General features: G+C 40.8%; 2 protein-coding genes across 3 annotated transcripts; one reads left to right on the top strand and one right to left on the bottom strand.

Moving 5' to 3' along the window:
- On the top strand, positions 1-1785 carry LOC125592568. Its single transcript, XM_048767810.1, has 4 exons — positions 1-846; positions 913-1008; positions 1066-1608; positions 1711-1785. The coding sequence occupies exons 1-4, from the start codon at positions 1-3 to the stop codon at positions 1783-1785; spliced, it is 1560 nt and encodes a 519-aa protein (XP_048623767.1).
- Positions 1786-4587: 2802 nt separating this feature from the next.
- Positions 4588-24638, bottom strand: LOC125592831. 2 transcript variants are annotated; one of them, XM_048768293.1, is made up of 3 exons: positions 23987-24638; positions 23324-23791; positions 4588-4783 (listed from the first exon to the last, which is right to left on the bottom strand). In XM_048768293.1, exons 1-3 carry the CDS (start codon positions 24025-24027, stop codon positions 4744-4746), a joined length of 549 nt encoding a protein of 182 aa, XP_048624250.1. In that variant the 5' UTR covers positions 24028-24638; the 3' UTR covers positions 4588-4743. The 2 variants fall into 2 exon arrangements, with proteins under 2 accessions (XP_048624250.1, XP_048624251.1); XM_048768294.1 differs by lacking the exon at positions 4588-4783 and having other exon boundaries at positions 23107-23791; positions 23987-24591.

Here is a 24638-nt window from a genome sequence, read left to right as displayed (position 1 = left end):
ATGGCGGAGCAACATATCAAGCGGAAGGCCGCGTCCACCAGCCGAAGTAAGCCCACATGGACGACACCGGCTGCCAAGACCGTAGATAAGGGCAAGGCGATTGAGATAGAAAGCCGGTACAAGAAGAATCAGTCCGAACAGTCCAGAACAAACCAGCCGGACCAAGGTAAAACACAGGCCCAAAACTTAAGAACTCGTGACATTATTTGTTATAAGTGTCAGGGCAAAGGACATTATGCTAGAGACTGTCCAAACAAGCGAGTGATGATCCTTAAGGCCGATGGAGAGTATGAGTCTCAAGACGAGGCCGAGGTAGGAGCTGTTGTGTCCGATGAAGAGGTGACTGACTATCCAGAGACTGGCGAGTTACTTGTGACCAGGAGAGCCCTTAGTGCCCTCTTTGATCCCGAGACTATCCAGAGAGAGAACATCTTTCACACAAGATGCAGCGTGGAACAAAAGGTATGCAGCCTTATAATAGATGGTGGTTCTTGTACTAACATGGCCAGCAAGTATCTTGTTGATAAGCTAGGTCTAATCAAGACTCCACACCCGCGGCCATACCGCCTTAAATGGCTCAATGATGAAACCGAGCTTAAGATAGCTGAGCAAGTGGTGGTATCCCTCAGCATTGGCAAGTACCATGATGAGGTCAAGTGTGACGCTGTTCCAATGCAAGCCGGCCACTTACCCCTAGGCAGGCCGTGGCAGTTTGACAAAGAGACCATTCACCATGGTCGGACCAATGTGTACAGATTCAGCCACAACAACAAGAAGCACAATCTCACGCCCCTTAGTCCGCAAGAGGTACATGAAATGCAAAAGGCTATGGATCAGGCCAGTAAGGTAAGTAAGACCAACTTGTACATCAATTCCGGTCAAGTTATGAAAACTTTATATGATCACACACAGGTGCTACTAATGGTCTTCAAAGAAGGTTGTTTTGTAGGTTTGGAAGTCCAAGAGCTCCCACCTGAGGTGCAGAACCTCATGGATAGGTACAAGGAGGTGTTCCTGGAAGACATACCGGCTGGCTTACCTCCCATCTGAGGGATCGAGCATCAGATTGATCTCGTGCCCGGTGCTCCGCTACCAAACCGAGCCGCTTACCGAGTCAGCCCTGAGGAGGCCAAGGAGTTGGAAAAGCAAGTCCAAGACCTCATGGACAAAGGATATATCCGGGAGAGCCTAAGCCCGTGTGCCGTTCCAGTCCTGCTAGTTCCCAAGAAAGATGGAACTTGGCCGATGTGTGTCGATTGCCGAGCCATCAACAACATCACCATCAAATATTGGTACCCTATACCTAGATTAGATGATATCTTGGATGAACTAAGTGGGTCTACTGTGTTTTCAAAGGTTGATCTCAGGAGTGGATACCATCAAGTTTGCAAGAAGGAAGGGGACGAGTGGAAGACTGCTTTCAAGACCAAGCAAGGTCTGTACGAGTGGCTTGTGATGCCGTTTGGCCTCACCAATGCGCCAAGTACCTTCATGAGACTCATGAACCAGGTCCTAAGGCCATACATCAGTAAGTTTGTAGTGGTCTACTTTGATGACATCTTGATCTACAGTCAGTGTCTAACCGATCATGTTGGACATCTAGAACAGGTTTTGTTAACTCTCAAAAGGGAAGGCCTTTATGCTAATTTTAAGAAATGTGTCTTCTGCACAGATCAATTGGTATTTTTAGGTTTTGTTGTGAGTTCGCAGAGACTAAAGGTTGACGAAGAGAAGATCAAGGCGATCCAGGAGTGGCCTACCCCGTCCACCATTGGCCATGTCTGAAGCTTCCACGGCTTGGCTAGCTTCTATAGACGTTTTGTGAAAGACTTCAGTACCATTACTGCTCCCATGACCTCAGTGATTAAGAAGAACGTATCCTTCACTTGGGGACCAGCCCAAGAAGAGTCTTTCAATAAACTCAAATATAGTTTTACACATGCACCCGTCCTTACTCTTCCTAACTTTGATAAACCTTTTGAGATTGAGTGTGATGCATCAGGAACAGGGATAGGAGCTGTGTTGACCCAAGGAGGCCAGCTTGTGGCCTTCTTCAGTGATAAATTAAGTGGAGCTGCTCTCAATTATCCCACCTATGATAAAGAGCTTTATGCTCTAGTAAGGTCTCTTGAAACTTGGCAACACTATCTTTTGTCTAAGGAGTTTATTATTCATACAGATCATGAGATCCTTAAACATCTGAGAGGCCAAACAACACTCAAGAAGAGGCATGCTAGGTGGCTTGAGTTCGTGGAGACCTTTCCCTATGTGATAAAGTACAAGAAGGGGAAAGACAACGTGGTGGCCGATGCCTTGTCTAGGCGTCATACCCTCATCACCACTATGGAGGCTAAGATTATGGGTTTTGAGCAACTTAAAATATCTTATGCTACTGACCCTGACTTTGCTGAGCTTTACAGTAACACGGCCAAAGGAGAAGTAGGTCTATTTTATCATCATGACGGCTTCCTGTTCAAGGAGAAGCGGCTTTGCATTCCCCACGGATCCATGCGCGAACTGCTGACTAGAGAGGCCCACGGCCGAGGTCTCATGGGACACTTAGGTCGAGACAAGACACTAAGCGTCCTATCTGACCACTTCTACTGGTCGCGGATGAGGCGACATGTTGAGAGCCTCTGCACCAAATGCACCGTCTGTCTCAAAACCAAGTCCAGGTCACATCCTTATGGTTTACATATCCCTTTGTCTATTCCGAACGCCCCATGGGTGGATCTTTCCATGGACTTTGTGATGGGCTTGCCCAAGATAGAACACAAAGACTCCATCTTTGTTGTAGTGGACAGGTTCTCCAAGATGGCCCACTTCATTCCGTGTAATAAGACCAACGACGCTAGCAAAATGGCTGATCTCTTCTTCAAAAAAGTGGTGCATCTACATGGAGTTCCAAGAACTATTGTGTCAGATCGTGACACCAAGTTCCTCAGCCACTTCTGGAGGACATGTGGAAGAAGCTTGGTACCAAGCTCCTTTTCTGTACCACTTGTCATCCCCAGACCGACGGCCAAACTGAGGTAGTGAACCGTACTCTCTCTCAGCTACTGAGAGCTACGGTGGGTAACAATCTTAAGAATTGGCTAAGTTGTTTGCCATTCATTGAATTTGCCTATAACCATGCCAAACATTCCATTACTAACCATTCGCTTTTTGAGGTCGTTTATGGTTTCAGTCAAGAGACCCCAATGGATCGCTCGCCTCTACCACATCCTATGCAGGTTAGCCAGAGTGGTGCCAATAAGGCCGAGTTCGTAAAGAACATGCACCGCCGAGTCAGGGAGAACATTGAAAAGAAGGCTGAGAAGAACCGAGCCAAACTCAACAAGGGCCGCCAGGAGGTCATCTTCAAACCAGGCGACAAGGTGTGGCTCCATATGCGGACAGAATGGTTCCCTGACGAACGGAAGTCCAAACTGTCCCCCAGAGGAGATGGGCTGTTCCGGGTGCTAGAGAAGATCAACAACAATGCCTATCGACTTGAACTACCAGGTGAGTTTAAAGTTTCCCCAACGTTCAATGTAGCTGATTTGGCTCCTTATGTTGCAGATGATGAAGAAGTTCTGAGGACAGAACCTTTTCAAGGGGGAGGGGATGTTGTAGCACCACAAGCTGAAGTTCCCCAAGTCCGCAAGGGCCCTACGACCAGGTCAGGTGCACGAGTCATAAGAGCTGGATTCACAAAGTCTGTCCAAGATATCCTAGAGCAAGACCAGACCGACTTTAAGCAATTGCTGATTCAAGAGATGGCCGAGTTAAAGCTTGAAGATCCAACCGACCCTGCTGAGGTTCAAGACCCATCCGGCTCTATCCAGTTCTCTTCTGTTGACCATAGCCAAGCCGGCTTAATCATCTCCACATTCAGCCTTGACCCATCCGTCCCAATTGATCCCGGTTTAGAGGCTTAGCCATCTGATCCGATTAAGGTAAGCAGGTAAAATTTCAATTTGATTTCTAACCGGTTTATTGTTTTTGATTTGTGTCTGGTTCATTTATTTCGATTTGGTTAAGACATTATGGGCAAATTGTTAAGTCCTTTTATTTCTTTGAGTCTAATAATTCAGGCCTTTGTTAGCCTTGCTTTAGAGTCCAAGTAGAGTCGGCCCTTTTCTGTTTAGGCCTTTTCGTTTTAGAGTCCAAGAGTGTCTTTGTTGTTTTGCTTCAAGTCCCCTAGAAGGGCAAAGCTTCATCGGGTATTTAATCCCCCTTATAAGCGGCCGTGTATTTTTTTTTTTGGAGAATATAATATATGAGCCAGTTTGCCCCAGCAAAACACTAAGCCTTTCAGTCGTGAGAAACTATTGAGAGCACTGTTCTTGACATATAAAAGAGCCGGCCATTGTTCTTTGTGGAGTCCATCGATCCATTCAATTCCTTGTCCGATCTTGAGAGAGACACACGTCCAGCAAGAGCCGGAACCATCTCTATCCATCAATCCATCCGCTGATCTTGTTGAGAGAGACATACGTCCATCAACAGATCCCATCTTCCATCTCTCTATCTTTTTCCTTTGTTTATCATTTAGAACCGCATCTTGTCCTTCTTTGTTGCTGAATTCGTTTTAGATCATATAAGAAAAACCTCATAAAAATCATTCATATAGTTGTTCTTTGTTTCCAGTTCATCAGAAATCTAAAAAGAAAAAAACTCATAAAAAGTTCTTATTTGTCTCAGGTACAAATCGCAACCAAGAAGCCCTAGACGAGTAGCCGGCCCCTTGAGACCATCCGTTCATACCGGATCCGATCCTCGCCTGTCCTCCAGTCCGTGCCTACAAAAAGTTTGGTGGTCAAGTGATGAAGACATCCATACTGCACACACATATATTCTACTCAATTGCAAGGATCCATTAATGCGTTATTTTGAAAGGTAACATATATTGAAACTTCTAAACACATATATGTACAAATTATTTAATTTTAAAATTATTAATTAATAGAAATTATGATTTTACAGCCTGTTTGTTTCTCAAGTCGAAGAAACAATCTCAGGTATATCCAAAAGTGAGGTAGACAAAAGGAAAGATCCACACTTTATTAAGTGGTTGAATGATCGGGTATTAACCCAATTTTGTAAGTTGGCATTTGATCTGTATTCGCCGTTAGTATGACTAATTAATTTTAACATTCTCTTTATTTTTGCAGGTTGATTATAACGATCCAGCTTACCCCACATGGTTTCATGAATTAATTCAAGGTCCAGTTGCAAAGGTCACCACATCACCGATGTATTTCACACGAGGCTTTACTTTTCATACATATGAGTATGGTAGACAGTGGCCCGACAAGTAATTATGGAATATGTGTGAAAAGGAAAACAGATTTCTACGGGATCTTGCAGGAGATTATTGAAGTGGAATTCTCAGGGTTATTAAAGCTGAAATGTGTCTTCTTCAAATGTGACTGGTTCGACCCCGTCGTCAACCGAGGTGTTCGATTTAACAAATTCGGTGTAGTTGATGTCAATGGTGGACGAAGGTACAACAAATTCGAGCCTTTCATATTACCTTCGCAAGCAGACCAAGTCAGCTTCCTTTCATACCCGCGGATGAGCGAATCAGGAATCAATTGGTTTGTTGTTGTCAAAGTCACACCTAGTGGACGAATAATCTGTGGAGAAGAACAACCATTGCAAGAAGAACACATCAATGAAGTCGAGGAACCTGAACAACAAACTGATGATATCCGTCTTATTGATCCGCATAATCGTGAGTACGAAGATCTTCCCAACGATACGACCGACGAAGCTGTTGAAGACGAGTTTAATGAGAATGATAATGTTTCTAGTGATGACGAGAATGTCAATGATGTACCCGAATGATAATGTAATTTTCTTAAATATGATTTATTTTTATAATTAATGGATGTGTTTAGTTTGTTTAATCATGAAAAGTAAATTATATAATTTGATTTTGTGTAACTCAATTAGGGGTTTGGGGTTTAGAAAGAAGATATTGATTGATAGATGAAGTTAAGGAACATGGGGTTTGGGGTTTCGGGTGATAGGGATTTGCATACCTTCCTCGTAAAATCGTTGTTCAAAAACACGGGCCTTGTTATTTTCTCGTAATGTTACGAAGGTTTTACGACGAAACTGAAAACATGTGCCTTGTTGTTTCCTCGTTAATTTACGAGGATTTTACGACCCCTGTTACTTCTATAAATAAGCACACCCCTCCCATTCTAAACTTGCACAAAAAAAAACTAAACAATATTTTCAAAAAACCTGAAAGGAGTGAACTGTCACCTTAACAGTTCTGATCAGTTTCAAATCTATTTGGAATTGATAACGACTGTTATGGTGCCAGTTTCCCTTCAGGTTTTCTTTTTGTAAATTGAAAAATTTCGTCGTAAATACTCGTAATTAGCGAGGATTTTGCGACGAAATTTAATAACACGAGGATTTTACGACGAAACTGAAAAACACGGGCCTTATAGTTACCTCGTAAAAATAATGAAGATTTTACGACGATATTGAAAAACGCGGGCCTTGGTATTAACTCGTTAATTAACGAGGATTTTACGACGATAAATACTTCTATAAATAAGCACACCCCTCCCATTCTAAACTTGCCCAAAAAAAAACTAAACAATAGTTTCAAAAAATTCAAAAAATCTGAAGGGAGTGCACTGTCACCAGAACAGTTCTGATCAGTTTCAAATCTATTTTGAATTAATAACAACTGTTCTTGTGCAGGTGTCTTCCTTCAGGTTTTTTTTTGTACATTGAAAATCTTTTCGTCGTAAAATACTCATAAACAGATATCGTCGTAAAATCTTCGTAAAAGAAAACACTGGCCTTGTTATTTCTTCGTAAATACCATGTAAAGGAAAACACGAGCCTTGCCAATTCCTCGTAAATTTACGTGGGCTTTACGACGAAACGTAAAAAAGAAAACGCGGGCCTTTCTAGTTCCTCATAAAATCGTCGTAACTTCACGAGGTTTTTACGACAATATATAAGTTTATATATACCCGAACCAAATCACTTCCCATTTCGTATTCAATTCCTCTCCTCCTCCAAGCAAGGTACTCTCCTCTCTACTTCCTGTTTAATTTATAGATTAGGTGGTTAGTTTAGGGTAATTAGTTTAGTTGGTTAGTGTAGGGAATTTGTAGATAGGTTTATGGAATTTGTTGATAATATAAGGTGATGATTTTTAAATGTTAATTAATAATCTATATATTTAAATTTTAATATGGTTAATAATGACAATTAAATTTTTTTCCAGATGGTTCGAAAGAACAAGAAGCGTACACAGCATTACAGTCAGATGTTTAGTGAGCCTGGTACTCGTACAGGCGCATCATCTTCTTCAGCTCCCAGTTCTTCGTTTCCGGAGACTGGAGGAGGTGCCTCCCCAGGAACATGATCATGATGCGGGGGTGGCGCATCAAACCGAGGAACCGGTCTATTCTTGATCATATTAATACCTAGTCCGAAACATCCAAAAGGTCTCTGGATGTTTTTCTACAACCACTGATAAAAGAGTTGAAATATTTGTGGTCAACAGGGGTGAGGACGTATGATTGCTCCACGAAGACGAATTTTACGATGCGAGTGATGCTTATGTGGATCATAAGTGACTTTCCTGCCTATGGGATGTTATCTGGATGGACTACACATGGGAGATTGTCTTGTCCATATTGTAATGGAATGACAGATGCATTTCAACTGAAGAATGGTAGGAAGACAAGTTGGTTCAATTGTCACCGTCGATTTCTTCCCATTTGCCATCCGTACCGAAGAAACCAGTAATTTTTGAGGCAAAAAAGGGTTGTGAGAGACACTCCTCCTCCATATTTAACTGGAGAAGAAATTGAAGCGCAAATCAATTATTACGGAGCTAACGAAACAGTTTGTTGTGGTGGTAATTGGGATGTTCCCGTTAATATGCCTGATTTTTACGGAATTCAGCACCACTGGCACAAGAAAAGTATATTTTGGGAGCTGCCATATTTGAAGGATCTTCTTTTGCCCCACAACCTCGATGTGATGTATATAGAGAAGAATTTTTTTTTGAAAACATCATGAATACAATATTGAATGTCCTAGGAAAGACAAAAGACAGCAAAAAAATCGAGGTTGGATTTGCCTGATATTTGCTCAAGAAGCGAGTTACTTATAAAAAGCAATGGACAAGTTCTCGTTCCGATATTCAGATTGTCTTTCGAACAAAAGTCAGTGTTGTTCAACTGGGTGGCATCAGAAGTGAAGTTCCCCGATGGGTATGTTTCAAATCTCTCTAGATGTGTTGAAAAGGGTCAAAAGTTCTTGGGGATGAAGAGCCATGATTGTCAGGTCTTTATGCAACGACTACTTCCCTTTGCATTTGCGGAGCTGCTTCCAACAAATGTACATGAAGCACTTGCAGGTAATATATTAATTACGCATTTATTTCTTTATTGCTCTATAATATGCACAAATAAATAATATGACTAATAATGTGTTTAATTGGAATATACAAGGCATTGAAGCATTTTTCAGGGTTCTGAGCACACACACTCTTAAAGAGGATGTCGTAGAACAACTTCATGAGAACATTCTCATCTTACTTTGCAACTTGAAGAAGATCTTTCCTCTGGCATTCTTTGACGTCAAGGAACATCTAGCTGCCACCTCCCGAATGAGGCATTGCTTCGTGGACCAGTACATTATGGATGGATTTATCAGTACGAGCGGGCCATGAAATATTTGAAGGGAAAAACAAACAAACCTTGCCAAATTTGAAGGTTCTATAATTGCTGGAAGTTTGACAGAAGAAACATCTCACTTCACATCGTACTACTTTGCACCAAAAGTACGTATCCGGAAAAGTGCTCCAAGAAGATACGACGATGGTGGTGTCGGGCCAACATATGCAGTTGCTAGTGTTCCAGACATCTTTTGCCAGATAGGGCGATTCGGTGGGAAATTGAAGGAGGTTTGGTGGTCAAGTGATGAAGACGTCCATAGTGCACACACAAATATTCTACTCAATTGCAAGGATCCATTGATGCGTTATTTTGAAAGGTAACATATATTGAAACTTCTAAACACATATATGTAAAAATAATATAATTTTCAAATTATTAATTAATAGAAAATATGATTTTACAGCCTGTTTGTTTCTCAAGTCGAAGAAACAATCTCAAGTATATCCAAAAGTGAGGTAGACAAAAAGAAAGATCCACACTTTATTAAGTGGTTGAATGATCGGGTATTAACCCAATTTTGTATGTTGGCATTTGATTTGTATTCGCCGTTAGTATGATTAATTAATTTTAACGTTCTCTTTATTTTTGCAGGTTGATTATAACGATCCAGATTACCCCACATGGTTTCATGAATTAATTCAAGGTCCAGTTGCAAAGGTCACCACATCACCGATGTATTTCACACGAGGCTTTACTTTTCATACATATGAGTATGGTAGACAGTGGCCCGACAAGTAATTATGGAATATGTGTGAAAAGGAAAACAGATTTCTACGGGATCTTGCAGGAGATTATTGAAGTGGAATTCTCAGGGTTATTAAAGCTGAAATGTGTCTTCTTCAAATGTGACTGGTTCGACCCCGTCGTCAACCGAGGTGTTCGATTTAACAAATTCGGTGTAGTTGATGTCAATGGTGGACGAAGGTACAACAAATTCGAGCCTTTCATATTACCTTTGCAAGCAGACCAAGTCAGCTTCCTTCCATACCCGCGGATAAGCGAATCAGTAATCAATTGGTTTGTCATTGTCAAAGTCACACCTAGTGGATGAATAATCCGTGGAGAAGAACAACCATTGCAAGAAGAACACATCAATGAAGTCAAGGAACCTGAACAACAAACTGATGATATCCTTCTTATTGACCGCATAACCGTGAGTACGAAGATCTTCCCGACTATACGACGGACGAAGCTGTTGAATACGAGTTTAATGAGAATGATGATGTTTCTAGTGATGACGAGAATGTCAATGATGTATCCGAATGATGATGTAATTTTCTTAAATATGATTTATTTTTAGAGTTAATGGATGTGTTTAGTTTGTTTAATCATGAAAAGTAAATTATATAATTTGATTTTGTGTAACTCAAAAGGGGGTTTGGGGTTTAGAAAGAAGATATTGAGTGATAGATGAAGTTAAGGAACTAGGGGTTTAGGGTATCGGGTTTCGGATGATAGGGATTTGCATACCTTCCTCGTAAAATCGTCGTACAAAAACACGGGCCTTGCTATTTCCTTGTAAAAGAACAAGAGACTTGTTATTTCCTCATAATGTTACGACTATTTTACGACGAAACTGAAAATACGGGTCTTGTTCTTTCCTCGTTAATTTACGAGGATTTTTGTGGGAACCGAAATTCACACCGTCGATTTCCGTCGGAGGAAAGTCAAGAAACCCTAACTTTCCCTGAGGTCCCGGATTCTCTGCGAGAGCCAACTACAAGTGACCAAATAAATGCGGAAAATATGAAAAGATAACAAAACGAATTTATAGAAAATGTAGATCTTATTTCGAATCCGCGTAAGAGCGTTACGATCATTACAAGAGATTATAAAAGCTTCGGCCGCAAGAGCTGTCAGCAAATTACCTAGTTCTAGCAACCTAAAACCTTAAACCAAGTTGAGTCGCAGCTCGATAACACAAGACAGAAAATATACGAAAAATGTTTTGATTGATTTCAGACTGAACCCTATGAAAGGCTGCCTACGTACCCCTTTCGAGGATCAAGCCAAACGTAGTTCAAGAGTGAACCAAGAGATCGAACTGCTTGTGCGCGTTCGTCTGGTAATCAGGTGCCAGTCATAGGAACATAGCATGTCGAGAATAATGCCTAAAAGTTTCTATGTGCAGAGAGTTCTAAGTCGCTCAGAATTGTGAGTTCTAAGTCTCTCAGAATTATCCCTCTCTTGGTTCTTTTTATATATCCCCCCTAAGTCGGCTCACGCTTTCCTTTTCTGTCCTCGGGCCGTAGTTATCTCTTCTCGGGAATATTCTTTTTTTCGCTCAATCTTCATCTTCATTTCCAAGGCTTAACATTTATCCTTTCCCGCGTATGGAAATTAAACCATCATGATGTCCTTGGGCTCTTTTCTTTGCAGATGGGCTTGCTTCCGAGCTTTGGACCTTTGTTGGGTTGCTTACAGATGATTTCCCGAGAAGGCGTTCTTGATACGGCATCGCCTTTCCTGAATACTCAAACCGGCTATGCGGCCCATACGGTTTAAGTTAACCATTGTCGTTTCGCACGGTCCATTTGAATTCTTAGAAAGACTTACTTTAGTGGTTTTATCGTAATTCTCCAATGGTAACATCAACGGGACGTTGAACATGACTGGCGGGTTATCCGTAAGCGTTGCGCCGACCGCTCCATGCCGGCCGGGAAGAACGAGGAGATGATCGCCTCATGGCGACCCGGAGAGGCGAGGAACTGGTCGCCCATGGCAACCGCGAGGAAGACGCGTGCCGGTCGCCAGTGGCGCCCGCGAGGGAGGCGACGCCGGTTGCCTGTGGCGACCGCGAGGGAGACGCGTGCCGGTCGCCCGTGGCGACTGAGAGGGAAGCGACGCCGGTCGCCCGTGGCAACCGCGAGGGAGACGATGCCGGTCGCCACGCCGCGAGGGAGACGCATGCCGGTCTCCTGTGGCGACCGCGAGGGAGGCGAAGCCAGTCGCTCGTGGCGACCGCGAGGATGGCATGCTCGGTCACCCGCGGCGACCGTGAGGGCGGCGAGTCAACGGTCGCCCATGGCAACCGCGAAGGTGGGGAGACAACAGTCGCCCTGTGGCACACGGATTAATCTTCGTAGGCTCGGGCCTGGTTGTTGCGTATTATCTTGAAACCTTGATCGTATCGCAATCTTGTTCACAACGTCTTTAAGATCGATCGTGCGAGTCGGGGGATGCTTTGGTTAGGTTTATCGCAGATTTTCGAAGGCTGTTTTATTTTTCCGAAGGTTTTTGAATGTTAATCCTGTCATGACCGGTTTTGACCCCAACATACTTTTAGACATTGATTCCGTCGTGACCGATTTTGACCCCAACAGTTAGCCCCCCAGCTCGATGGAATTGTGAGCTTTTAGCGTGAGGTTCTAGCGAGTGGCTTTGCAAGTTAGGCAAGTTAAGAAAGTTAGGCAGAATTAACAGTTGAAAAGGTCCGTCGTAAGTGGTCTTCTCGTTCTTCTGAGAGTGGAATGCGATAAGATTTGGGATGCGCCTTGTGAAAGCTGCCTACGTACCCTTGTCGAAGGGATCAAGCCTTTCATAGTTCGCCCTGGAGTTGAGATTCTTAAGACTTGTTTTCCAGTGAGACCTTTACGGTTCAGTTTATATGTCGTGTAAAGGTTATCAGGCATATTGTTGCCGATGGCATTTTTTATTGGTGTAGAGGAAATACTACGAGTTGTCATCTCGTAATCTAACTCTGTGTGAACTGCTTTATTCGTGATCTGTTTCGAGAGTTTTCCGCAGTGCATAAACTTGCGGGATTTCTGAAGATGCTCGAATATTAGCCAAGAGACAAATTTTGGGATCTCGTACCATGGTGTTTGATACTATGCCTAGAGATGTTAGAGACCAGTGTGTTGGGTTTAGGGGAAGACCTAGGTCTAATCACGACTTTAGGGGGTGCGATGACTACTTCGGCTTACGTTTCCCGTATCATTTTCGACCTGATTCCATCCCGCATTAATGTCCGCAATATGTTCTCGGCTTACGTGACTTGTATGGTAGGAATCGAGCATCTCTTCGAGGACAATTTTTAAGTCTCCCGAAAGTGCTGACCAAAATTTCTGATTTTTTTATATAGCGCTATTACCCTTGTGTCTGGTGTACGAGAGCTATCTCTACGTGATGGCTAAGTCTGTTTAGGACGTTAAGAGTTCGTTGTGATCAGTAACAAACTTATCGGTAGATATTATCGTTTTTGAGTCTTCGCGAAGAATACGTGTTTGAAAAGATGTTGGTATGTATGACTGTTTGGTCTTCCAAGAAGGTGCCTTTATCGAGGAAGGTAATTTTGTCGAAAAAATGGTTCTTCAGGCGTCTGCGACGTATCGCAATGCTTAACATTGATTTTTCTTTCGTATGTCGCATTTCGTGCTCGAAATGTTCGCGGGCTTGAAGATGTTTCGCGATATTGCAAGGTTTTAGTCTTAACCCTGCATTTGAGAAACATTCAGGTTTGTCTACAGATGTTCGCAGCCAAAATTGTTGTTCCTGTTTGGATGCTAATAATTTGATTTGCGATCGAGGAATTAGGACCGAGGGGTTGCGTAAATTTGTCCATGGGAGAAGTGTTTTCCTTCGTAGTTCTTTGTGCAGTATTGGCTTTCCGAGATCTATTTCGTGTACATTTGAGGATGTTTCGTATAGATCTAGAAGCTCTGTTACGAGTTTTCCTTCCATGCCGCGTTTTACGTGCAAAACATTTGAGGATGTTTCGTATCGGTGGAACGTATTCAACTTGATCGATTGTCGACAAGTTTAGGTTTTCTGTTAACCGTTTGATTGTTAGGACTGAGTTTTGTTACGAAGAATTTATCATATGATTTCTGACTATGGGTTATACAATAATTATTTTCTTAATAGTCACATGACATTTTTAGACAAATCGCAGATCGTCGTTTAGCCGTTAAATGATGGAGCGATGGTTTCTCAAATACTTTGGCTTGGCATGAAGGATGTGTTCAGTCAGATAGCCAAGGACGTTGTAGGCCAGGCATTAGACCGTTGTAGGCCAGGCATTAGACCGCGGTACTTTCGTGTTTACTGAATTCTGGTTCGGATTTTTACTGGAAGGTGTAATTGACCGAGGGCCAAAGAGCGCTTGTCGAGATTGATAGGCCAAGTTTGCCGGTGTTATCCGTGTTAATATGCCCGATAGTCATAGAAAACGATTATCCGCCCTAGGTTTCAGTTATACGACAAATATTTCGTATAATGTTACTTATAGTCTTATGAAAATCGATTTGTTTTTCTGAGGAAGACGAAGCCCAAGAGGTTTGCGACATAACCATTGTGGAGTCAGCTGCGGGATGACTGCCTTCTCGGATGTGACCGAGGGAAAAGAAAGGCAGAAGCCAGCGAGCCGCACGAATAAAAATGAGATCTATTAGATCGTAATGCGAAAAGACACAGTTTAGATTGATCATCGAAAATCAGATCTTACAGCTTTGTGTTTGCTATAAAAAATATACTTCTTCGTATAACCTGTTATGTTTACTTTCGAAAGTTTCTTCGTAAGACTTGATCTGATTGTACGAAGGATTTTTCGCGTAAGTAATGGGGACCGTTTTGACGAAGGTTGTAAATCGGTGATATGTATACATATGTCAAAGTAGCGTTGTTTCTGCGGCTTTTACGAGAAACTTTTCGGCCGTAATTTCGATCTTAGGTGAAAGTTGCTTGGAGTTACTCATGGAGTGTTACTGAAGTTTATTTCATTACGATCTAGTCGCAGAACGTTTTTCATAGGTTTTTTGAGAGGATTCTCATGACACATTCGTTTTGGAATGAATTGGTCAACCAGAGGTAGATCTAGCCAATGATCGAGAAGAAAGTGTTCCTATTAATGTGCACGATGCTACATCTATTCTCGAGTTTTCTTCGTCGAAAATGTTTTCGATGCTATTCCGTGACTTACTTGGTACAACAGAAACTGAAAGAAATGCTTTGGTGCTTGAAGATTTCTCGTAGAAATTTTTAAACGAAACTGGCTTTATAAATCCGGAAAGGGCTTCAAGACTTTGGCTAATCGTCGAGTTTCAGTTTGATATTGGTACAGGTTTTCTATACGCATGATTGTGACAAGAAATGTTGTATAGTCTTTGAGATTATGTTCATGATCGTCTGGATATGCTGCTAGCGCTTAGACGAATTTTAGATTGTCGTTTGCCTACTTGGGACGATTTGCTTTGACGAAAGTGTTTTCTTGACGATTTGCAAGAGTTTTTGAAGTTTGGGAGTATACGAGTATAGTATACGTACCTAATCTCCTTTTTTTTACGAAAGAAAACGGTTGAACCGATACTTTGAAGGGTTGTGTACTTTTCTACTTCCGAGGTTTGGAATGATCGATAATCCGGGTCGATTTAAAAAAGACGCTGGGACTGTGATTTGGATGTTTCCAGGTTGACGACTTGGAACATGTCGGTTTTAAGAAAATTGCTAGAAACGAATCGGTTTTAAGACAACGTTCGTGTCTCTAATTTTTTTTCTCTTTAGTAAGCGAGCTGGATATACGTGGCGATCGTTTCTCGATTTTCAGAGAGTTTTGATTAGTTTGCAAGATTTGGCTGAACAGTTATGGAACGATATATCGAGACAGGAAAAATTGCCTAAGACTTAGTTCACTCTACTATCCACCTAGGTTTTAAGTTCCCTAAAGTTCTATGGCAATCTCAAAAGCGTTCTTAGTAATTTCCTACGAAAATTCCAAGTCTGATTTCAAAAAATTTAAGTCAGAAATACCTTAGTTCTCTCGAAGATTCGGGTTAGCCTCTTCTCCATTTTTCTTGCTCATTTGCCCTTACTCTTTTCGTGTCTGTCTGCCCACTTCGAATAGCAAGAATATTGATTCTTCCTTTACTTCTTTGCTTTCCTGGCCGCGTTTTGGCTGCTGTCAATATTGTGGTTTTCGTGATCCATGTTTCAATTTTAGTATTATTGGATTTACGAAAATGAATAAGCATCTCGTCGAAATTTTTTTAGCGTTTAGGAATAGTCAGGGACGATCGAGAGATACCAAGGATGACCAGGAAGACTCGCTAGGTGATGAGATTTTGGCCACATATCAAGGCGCGAGAGGAAGGATGGTGAGACCGTGGAGAGAAGCGGATGGGCGAATTTTTATTCTCGGATTTCATTTCATCTCTTTCCTTAACCGAGACTCATTTTCTATGATCGTTGTTAGATTTTTGAAGGTTGTCATATTTGTCAGTTTTAGTTTTACGAAAGTTTTTCCAAAAAATAATATCGAGTTTAATTTACGACAGTTATTCCGCAAAATGTTATCGATTTTACTTTTACGAAAGTTGTTTCGTAAAATGTTGTCGAGCTTAATTTTTACGAGATTTGTTCCGTAAAGAGGTTTTCAAGTTTTGGTTGTACGAGAGCCGTGACGAGGTTAATTATTGCACCCAAACTTAGTCATAAGTTTTTCTCTTATCCGTGGGATTGATCCGTAGAAGTTTCGAGTAGTTTTTTCCGAAGTAAGATTTAGGTGACAAATATCGACAACTCGCGGAATTTGTTACTATGGAAGTGATACTTGAATTCTTACGAAAACTTAGGCTTCAAAAACGTTTTAGCGGTGGGGATATGATCTCCCGTTTTGCTTTATTTAGTCTTCCTCAGCCGTTTTAGGTTTCGAGTGATCCTATAGAAATCAACTTCGTTTCTCTGAAAGTTAATTGGAAGAAGTACAGCCGTGGGGGTTTTCGTAACCGATTTGCTGTAATTCCTTTTTCTACATTTAATCTAGGGTTTTTCCGATAGATATTCGGAAGAAGTACGACGGCGAGTTATGTACCCAATTTGCTGAGCTTTCTTTTTCCGCGACTAACCTGGGGTTTTTCCGCAAGATATTCAGAAGAAGTACAGCGGTGAGTTATGTACCTGATTTGCTGTGCTTCATTTTTCCGCGATAAACCTAGGGTTTTTCTGCGGTTTTGGGGAGAACAAGTTTTACTTTTCCGAAAAATTTTCGGAAAACATGTTTTGGTAAAACCCTTACGCATTGAGACTTCTTTAGCTAGGTGATGAGCCAAAATTATGGGGTTCGATAAAATTTATCCTTTCACTTTATGTTTAGACAGAGAATTCGCGAGCTCGTTTCGTAACACTTCCTGTGGCGAAAAGTCGTGGCTAGGTTTTCGATTTTTTTCGAGCACTACGGTGTTTGTGTAAGTGTTGGCAATAGGAGAAATCGCTGCTGGAGTTGTTTTACCAGCATTGTTGCAACTGCGATTTTGTCTTTCGTATTTCCAGACATCGTTTTGATCAAGTGTTTTGTGGCTATGAGTTAGAGTAATCCGTAGCCCCCCTCCTTCTAGCGCCAAACTGTGGGAATCGAAATTCGCACCGTCGATTTCCGTAATCAGAGGAAAGTCAGGAAACCATAACTTTCCCTGAGGTCCCGGATTCTCTGCGAGAGCCAACGACAAGGGACCAAATAAATACGGAAAATATGAAAATATAACAAAACGAATTTATAGAAAATGTAGATCTTATTTCGAATCCGCGTAGGAGCGTTACGATCATTACAAGAGATTATAAAAGCTTTGGCCGCAAGAGCTATCAGCGAATTACCTAGTTCTAGTAACCTAAAACCTTAAACCTAGTTGAGTCGCAGCTTGATAACAGAAGACAGAAAAGATACGAAAAAGATTTTGATTGATTTCAGACTAAACCCTATGAAAACCTGCCTACGCACCCCTTTCGAGGATCAAGCCGAACGTAGTTCAAGAGTGAACCAAGAGATCAAACTGTTTGTGCGCGTTCGTCTGGTAATCGGGTGCCAGTCATAGGAACATAGCATGTCGAGAATAATGCCTAGAAGTTTCTAAGTGCAGAGAGTTCTAAGTCTCTCAGAATTGTCCCTCTCTTGGTTCTTCTTATATATCCCTCCTAAGTCTGCTCGCGCTTTCCTTTTCTGTCCTCGGGCCGTAGTTATCTCTTTTCGGGAATATTCTTTTTTTCGCTCCATCTTTATCTTCATCTCCAAGGCTTAACATTTATCCTTTCCCGCCGATGGAAGTTAAACCGTCATGATATCCTTACGCTCTTTTCTTTGCAGATGGGCTTGCTTCCGAGCTTTGGACCTTTGTTGGTTTGCTTACGGATGATTTCCCGAGAAGGCGTTCTTGATACGACGTCGTCTTTGTTGAATACTCAACCGGCTATGCGGCCCACGCGGTTTAAGTTAAGCATTGTCGTTTCGCACGGTCCACTTGAATTCATAGAAAGACGTACTTTAGTGGTTTTATCGTAATTCTCCAACGGTAACTTCAACAGGACGTTGAACATGACTGGCAGGTTTTCCGTAAGCTATGCGCCGACAGCTCCATGCCGGCCCGGAAGAATGAGGAGGTGATCGCCTTGTGGCGACCCGGAGGGCGCGGAACTAGTCACCCATAGCGACCGCGGGGAAGACGCGTGCCGGTCGCTCGTGGCGACCGCGAAGGAGGCGACGCCGGTCGCCCGTGGCGACCGCGAGGAAGACGTGTGCCGGTCGCCACAGGGAGGCGACGCCGGTCGCCTGTGGCGACCGTGAGGGAGACGCATGCCGGTCGCCCGTGGCGACAGCGAGGGAGGCGACGCCGGTCGCCCGTGGCAACCGCGAGGGAGGCAACGCCGGTCGTCCGTGGCGAGCGCGTGGGAGACGATGCCGGGAGACGCATGCCGGTCGCCTGTGGCGACCGCGAGGGAAGCAACGCCGGTCGCCCGTGGGGCCGCATGGATGGCGTTCTCGGTCGCACGCGGCGACCGTGAGGGCGGCGAGTCAACGGTCGCCCTGTGGCGTACGGGTTAATCTTTGAAGGCTCGAGCCTGGTTGTTGCGTATTGTCTTGAAACCTTGATTGTATCCCGATCTTGTTCTTAACGTCTTTATGATCGATCGTGCGAGTCGGGGGATGCTTTGGTTAAGTTTATCACAGATTTTCGAAGGCTGTTTTATTTTTCCAAAGGTTTTCGAATGTTAATCATGTCGCGACCGGTTTTGACCTCAACATACTTTTAGACATTGATTCCGTCGTGACCGATTTTGACCCCAACAATTTTACGACTTCAACTACTTCTATAAATAAGCACACACCTCCCATTCTAAACTTGCACAAGAAAAACTAAACAATAGTTTAAAAAAACCTGAAGGGAGTGAACTGTCACAAGAGATCAGTTTCAAATCTATTTGGAATTGATAACGACCGTTCTGGTGCCTGTCTCCCTTCAGATTTTTTTTTTGTAAATTGAAAAATTTCGTCGTAAAATACTCGTAATTACCGAGGATTTTACGACGAAATTTAATAACATGAGGATTTTAAGACGAAACTGAAAAACGTGGGCCTTGTTATTAACTCGTTAATTAACGAGGATTTTACGAGAATAACTACTTATATAAATAAGCACACCCCTCACATTCTAAACTTGCACGAAAAAAAAAAATAAACAATAGTTTCAAAAAATTCAAAAAATCTGAAGGGAGTGCATTGTGACGAGAACAGTTCTGATCTGTTTCAAATCTATTTTGGATTGATAACAACCGTTCTTGTGCAGGTGTCTTCCTTCAGGTCTTTTTTTGTAAATTGAAAATCTTTTCGTCGTAATATACTCGTATACAGATATCATCGTAAAATCGTCGTAAAAGAAAACACGGGCCTTGTTATTTCCTTGTAAATACTTTGTAAAGGAAAACACAGACCTAGCTAATTCCTTGTAAATTTACTTGGGCTTTACGACGAAACCTAAAAAAGAAAACGCGGGTCTTTCTAATTCCTCATAAAATCGTCGTAACTTCACGAGGTTTTTATGAAAATATATAAGTTTATATATACCTGAACCAAATCACTTCCCATTTCGCAGTCAATTCCTCTCCTCCTCCAAGCAAGGTAATCTCCTCTCTACTTCCTCTTTAATTTATAGCTGAGGTGGTTAGTTCATGGTAATTAGTTCAGTTGGTTAGTGTAGGGAATTTGTAGATAGGTTTATGGAATTTGTTGATAATATAAGATGATGATTTTTAAATGTTAATTAATAATCTATATATTTAAATTTTAATATGGTTAATAATGACAATTATTTTTTTTTTCTAGATGGTTCGAAAGAACAAGAAGCGTACACAGCATTACAGTCAGATGTTTGGTGAGCCATGTACTCGTACAGGCGCATCATCTTCTTCAGCTCCCATTTCTTCGTTTCCGGAGACTGTTCCCGACTCTTAGTCTTCTCAGAGAGTCTCTCAGACGCCTCCTTGTGGTGCACCACTGGTTCCGCCACCGGTTCCTCAGTTTGATGCACCACCCCCGCATCATGATCATGTTCTTGAGGAGGCACCTCCTCCATGGGCGCGGACGAGATTCATCCCGATTTGCTGGTGCCGCCGAGTGCTCCTTATGCTATGTACACCGTCAAGGACCTTCTCGCTCAGCCAGGCAGAGGAGGTTTACCAGTCTAACCCGACCGACCGGACAGAACTTTGTGGTACGTTACATTTTTATTGTGCAATTGTTTTATAACAAAAAATAATTTAAACACTTTTTTGGTTTTTTCAGGTTTGGGGTTGACGGTTCTGTCGCTCGGAACGTAACCGAGGTGATCAAAGGCTACTTCCCCCACGCTCATCTGAACTGGAAATTGACGCCAATCTACATCAGAAAGACGTGGTTCAAAATGTTTGTCGTAAGTTTCTATTAATCTAATTTTTTATTATTATGAATTATTATTTTTAAACTAATTATTAATCTAATTATTTTTTACAGCAAAAATATCATTGGTCCATCGGGGTGAACGAGAGGGTGAAGAAAGCGTTTGAAGGGAAGGCGAAAAAACAATTGTTGGACACAGTATCCAACTAGAAGGATGAATGGATCTTGAAGGGTTATGAGCAGGGTTTCCCTGCTGAGCTCACCAAGGATGTGTGAGATGGCCTCATCCATTATTGGAACCTGCCATCGTCCATTAAAGTCTCCAACAGTTGCTCCGCCTCCCGTCTGACGAAAGATGAGCATTGCAACGGGCCGATGCTTCATCCATTATTTTTTTTATATATATATTCTAACTTCTTAAATGTTTTTAGGCCAAAGAGACGGGATAACTCCCGTCTCTTAAGGACCACTACGAGAGGACCCACAAAAACAAGGCTGGACAATTTGTTGATCCTAGGTCCGAGCAAATCTACAACGACGTGGTTGCTCGAATTGAAGACCGCCAAACCCAGCTGACCCAGCAGTCTCCCGGTGGAATATCGGTCACATTATCCACACTTGAAGTGGATCAGATTTACGAGGAGGTAAATTTTTTAAAATTTTTAATTATTATTATTCATTTAATCTAATTTTTAATTACTAACGTTATTTTTTTTTTAAGGTTGTCCCAAAGAAAAAGGGATGTACGTTGGGGATTGGTTCCGTCAACGATGTCCCAAGAGCGACATCGTCTTATGGTCAGAGACGGGCTGATGAAGTCAGAGACGGGCTGATGAAGTCACTGAGCTGCGTTCCGAGTTGAACTCCACGCGGTCTGCGTTTACAGCTCATATGACTTCATTCGAGGGCATTTTAGACGTTCTGGCGTACGGACATCCTCAGGTGCGGACACAAAATCTCATTCCAGAGCCATCTCACATTGAAGAAGATGTGCAGATGAGGAGTCAAGAGTTCTTCGACGCGCTCTGCCCCTCCAACAACCCTTAGCTTTTTTTCTTCTTTTTTTTTGTATTAAAAATTTGAAACTTAAATATTTATAAAATATTTTTGTTTTTATTTATATTTTTAAGAATTTTGAAATAAATTTAAAAATATTTTTGATTATATTTTTGTTTTTGTAAAAAATAAAGAATCGAAGCAAATTCGTAGCTAATTTACCTTTAATTAACGAGGAAACTGAAAATTATTAACGAGAAGACGACGACGAAACTGAACGTCTTCTTTACGAGAAAATAGTTTACATCTACTTTACGAGGATAAATTTTACGTGTACTTTACGAGAAATCATTTACATGCTTTTTACGAGGAAATAATTTACGTGTTCTTTATGACGAATAAGTTTACGTGTTTTTTACGAGGAAAAATTTAACGTGTCTTTTACGAGAAAATGTGTTACATGGCTTTTACGAGGAAATCTTTGACCCCACTTTATGACGAGACATTTCCTCGTAAAGTTACGACGAATTAGCGAGGAAATATGCGTTACGACGTTTAACGACGAAATGGATTTCGTAGTCAATTCCTCGTAAACCCTATTTTACGACGAAATAACTACGAAAACCGTCGTCGTTATAATTGTGTTTTCTTGTAGTGTATTAATTATAGTTTAGTTCCACAATTTTTATTAAAAATTGATATGGTCCATCGGAAAAAAATTATATAATAACAACAACAAAAAACATTGTATATGTATAAATAATATGATCAAATATAAAAAAAATTATCGATAATATATACAAATAAACTCATCATGCGCAATGTATGGGTTTTATCTCGATAGATAGTGATCCACTGAAATCAAATGAAAAAAAATTTGGTTTTCCGTTTTATTCCAAGATGATTAGAGGATTCATCTTCAGCTCATTTTTCTGCTACTAAAACAAAAATCTTCAGTACTTTCTGACACTATGATAAAAAGCGTTTCTTATTAATGGAATCATCTTCAGCTCAACTTTTACTATAAAACAAAATCTTTAGTACTTTCAACAATATATAATAAAAGCGCTTTTTTAATTCCAACTGTATTTGATGTTTTCTCATTACATTATTATTCATCTCACTGTTCATCTATGGTACGTGTCCATCGCTTTTTGTTATACAAATCATTCACCGCTATATTTAAATCTATTACTTTAGTTTCCATTGAAACAAAAAGCATTCTAAAGACGTCACAAAAAAATCATGCATTCAATCCTTAAAAGTATACCTTATAAAACATACCATTTTGTATCTAATTTTAGATTTGTTTTGGTTGTAAACGTTTTCAGAATCATAAACTTAAACGCTATATTTTTAGGTTTTTGCATGGACGACAGTCCATTTAACCGGTTTGAGTCCTGAATTTGTGTCTAATAAATAATAATTTGATAGTAGATCTATCAAGCATCAAAAGCACAAATTATCAAAGAACGTAAATATATCTTCAATATATTTAAGTCCAAACAATCCATTGTAAATTAAATATATCTTCAATATAGAACATTAATAGCAAAAAACAAAAACTTTCACCAAAAAATGGTCAAGATCTCAAAGAGGTTCCAACTAAAGGTTCTAAAGGACATGGTTCTCTAGCTATGCTCTAATTTTATATGATTAAAACTTCAAAGAGAACCCAAAATAAGCAAGAGAAGAAAAAATAAAAGGGGACCTGCATGGAGATGACAAGTCATCATCACCACTATGGTACTTATCTAGTCTAAATAACACACTGAAACACAATAATAATTAAACAACAAAAAGAGCCTCTTGGTTTAGTGATCCCCACATGATGATGACGACAATGACATTGATAATGATAATGAAAATGATGTGGATGCCATGTAGTTGAGAGTTTTCATGGTGATAATGTTAACAAGAGTTATGGAATTCATGATCGGTGCACATGGATGATGATGATGAGATATTATATTTTACTTACTCCAAGAATCCAGTTTTTGTCAAAACAGCATTTCTCATTTTGCTTAGATCTCTTCCTTTGAGTGTTCTTCCAACTCCTTCGCACATAGAGAAAGATGAGATCTGTGTTTTCGCTAGCTTTCTTGCAACCCATTCATGTGGAGGAACCATGCAACCATCATCATCATCTTCATCGCGAGAATGCAAATTATGAATAGTCCTCTCCTTGCTCTTTGCGTTACCATAAACCTTGGACCAATCAGGAACATTCATAGGTGCAGATGACTGTTTTTCCCCTGAGACCTCCTTGCTTCTATGAATGTTCCACGGTGAAGATGTAAAAGAAGTAGGTGAAGATGGTGAAGTAAAATGACTTTTGGGTACTTTAATTTCATGACCTGGAGTTTTTGCTTCTCTCAAAACTGACCACACATCTTCCTCTTGAAACTCATCTTCCCCTTCTAGCCTCATAGCAGGAGCCTTTCTGCTACTAGATTGATAAAGAGAGAGAGACAAATATAGATCAAATCACCAAATAATATTACACAAGTAGAGCCAAGAAAGAAAGTCTTCTTCTACTATTAATGCAAATTTTCTAGCCTCTTAAAATATTTTTTTTGTTTTTGAGCCAAGTGATAATATATGTAAGAATGCGAAAAAGAGATCAGCACAAACAACATTAAACCATTTCTCTTTGCTGGCAAGTGAAAGGGAAAGACAAGTCATGTATATGTAGAAAGCTTGAAAGAGTACAAGACCCTTCCGACGAGTCAGAGGATTCAGAAAACTCCAAAAGTGTACTACAGTATCGTCTCTTAATGCTTCTTAAATGAATTAAATATAGCAATAGATTGCATTACAACATAAGCCTTTGGTACTATTTTCTACTGAGACCTGCCAAATCATTGACAGAGTCGGATTCATATTCATACAATAAGACAAAACAATTTATTGGAAAAGACTGATTATATGTCAAATTATTTATTTTTGAGTTTTTTCCGGTAAATTTTTAAAAAATTTATTACAAGAAATAAATATTATCCCAAAACAATAGGACGAAATTAAATTTAATTCAAAAGTGACTTTCATGATGTTACCTGATTAAGAGTTTTACTGACCATCTTATCCAAAAGAAAAGAGTGAGAAAGAGAAGAGATGACTTCTTGCATTTAATTTTACGTACTATATACAATAATTAGATCTACGTTTTAATCGCTGTATGAAAACTATTGAAGAGTCTAGTCTGCAATGTAATACACAAATAGTCAAAAACAATACAATTTGTTGGGTTAAAATGAACAATTCTGGTTGCGTTGGGTCAAAGATTACGATATTTT

Source organism: Brassica napus, chromosome C9 (genome assembly GCF_020379485.1).
Source record: "Brassica napus cultivar Da-Ae chromosome C9, Da-Ae, whole genome shotgun sequence".
Classification (NCBI taxonomy): domain Eukaryota; kingdom Viridiplantae; phylum Streptophyta; class Magnoliopsida; order Brassicales; family Brassicaceae; genus Brassica; species Brassica napus.
Note: the sequence above shows the minus strand (reverse complement) of the source record. Positions and strands in the feature narration are given on the sequence as shown.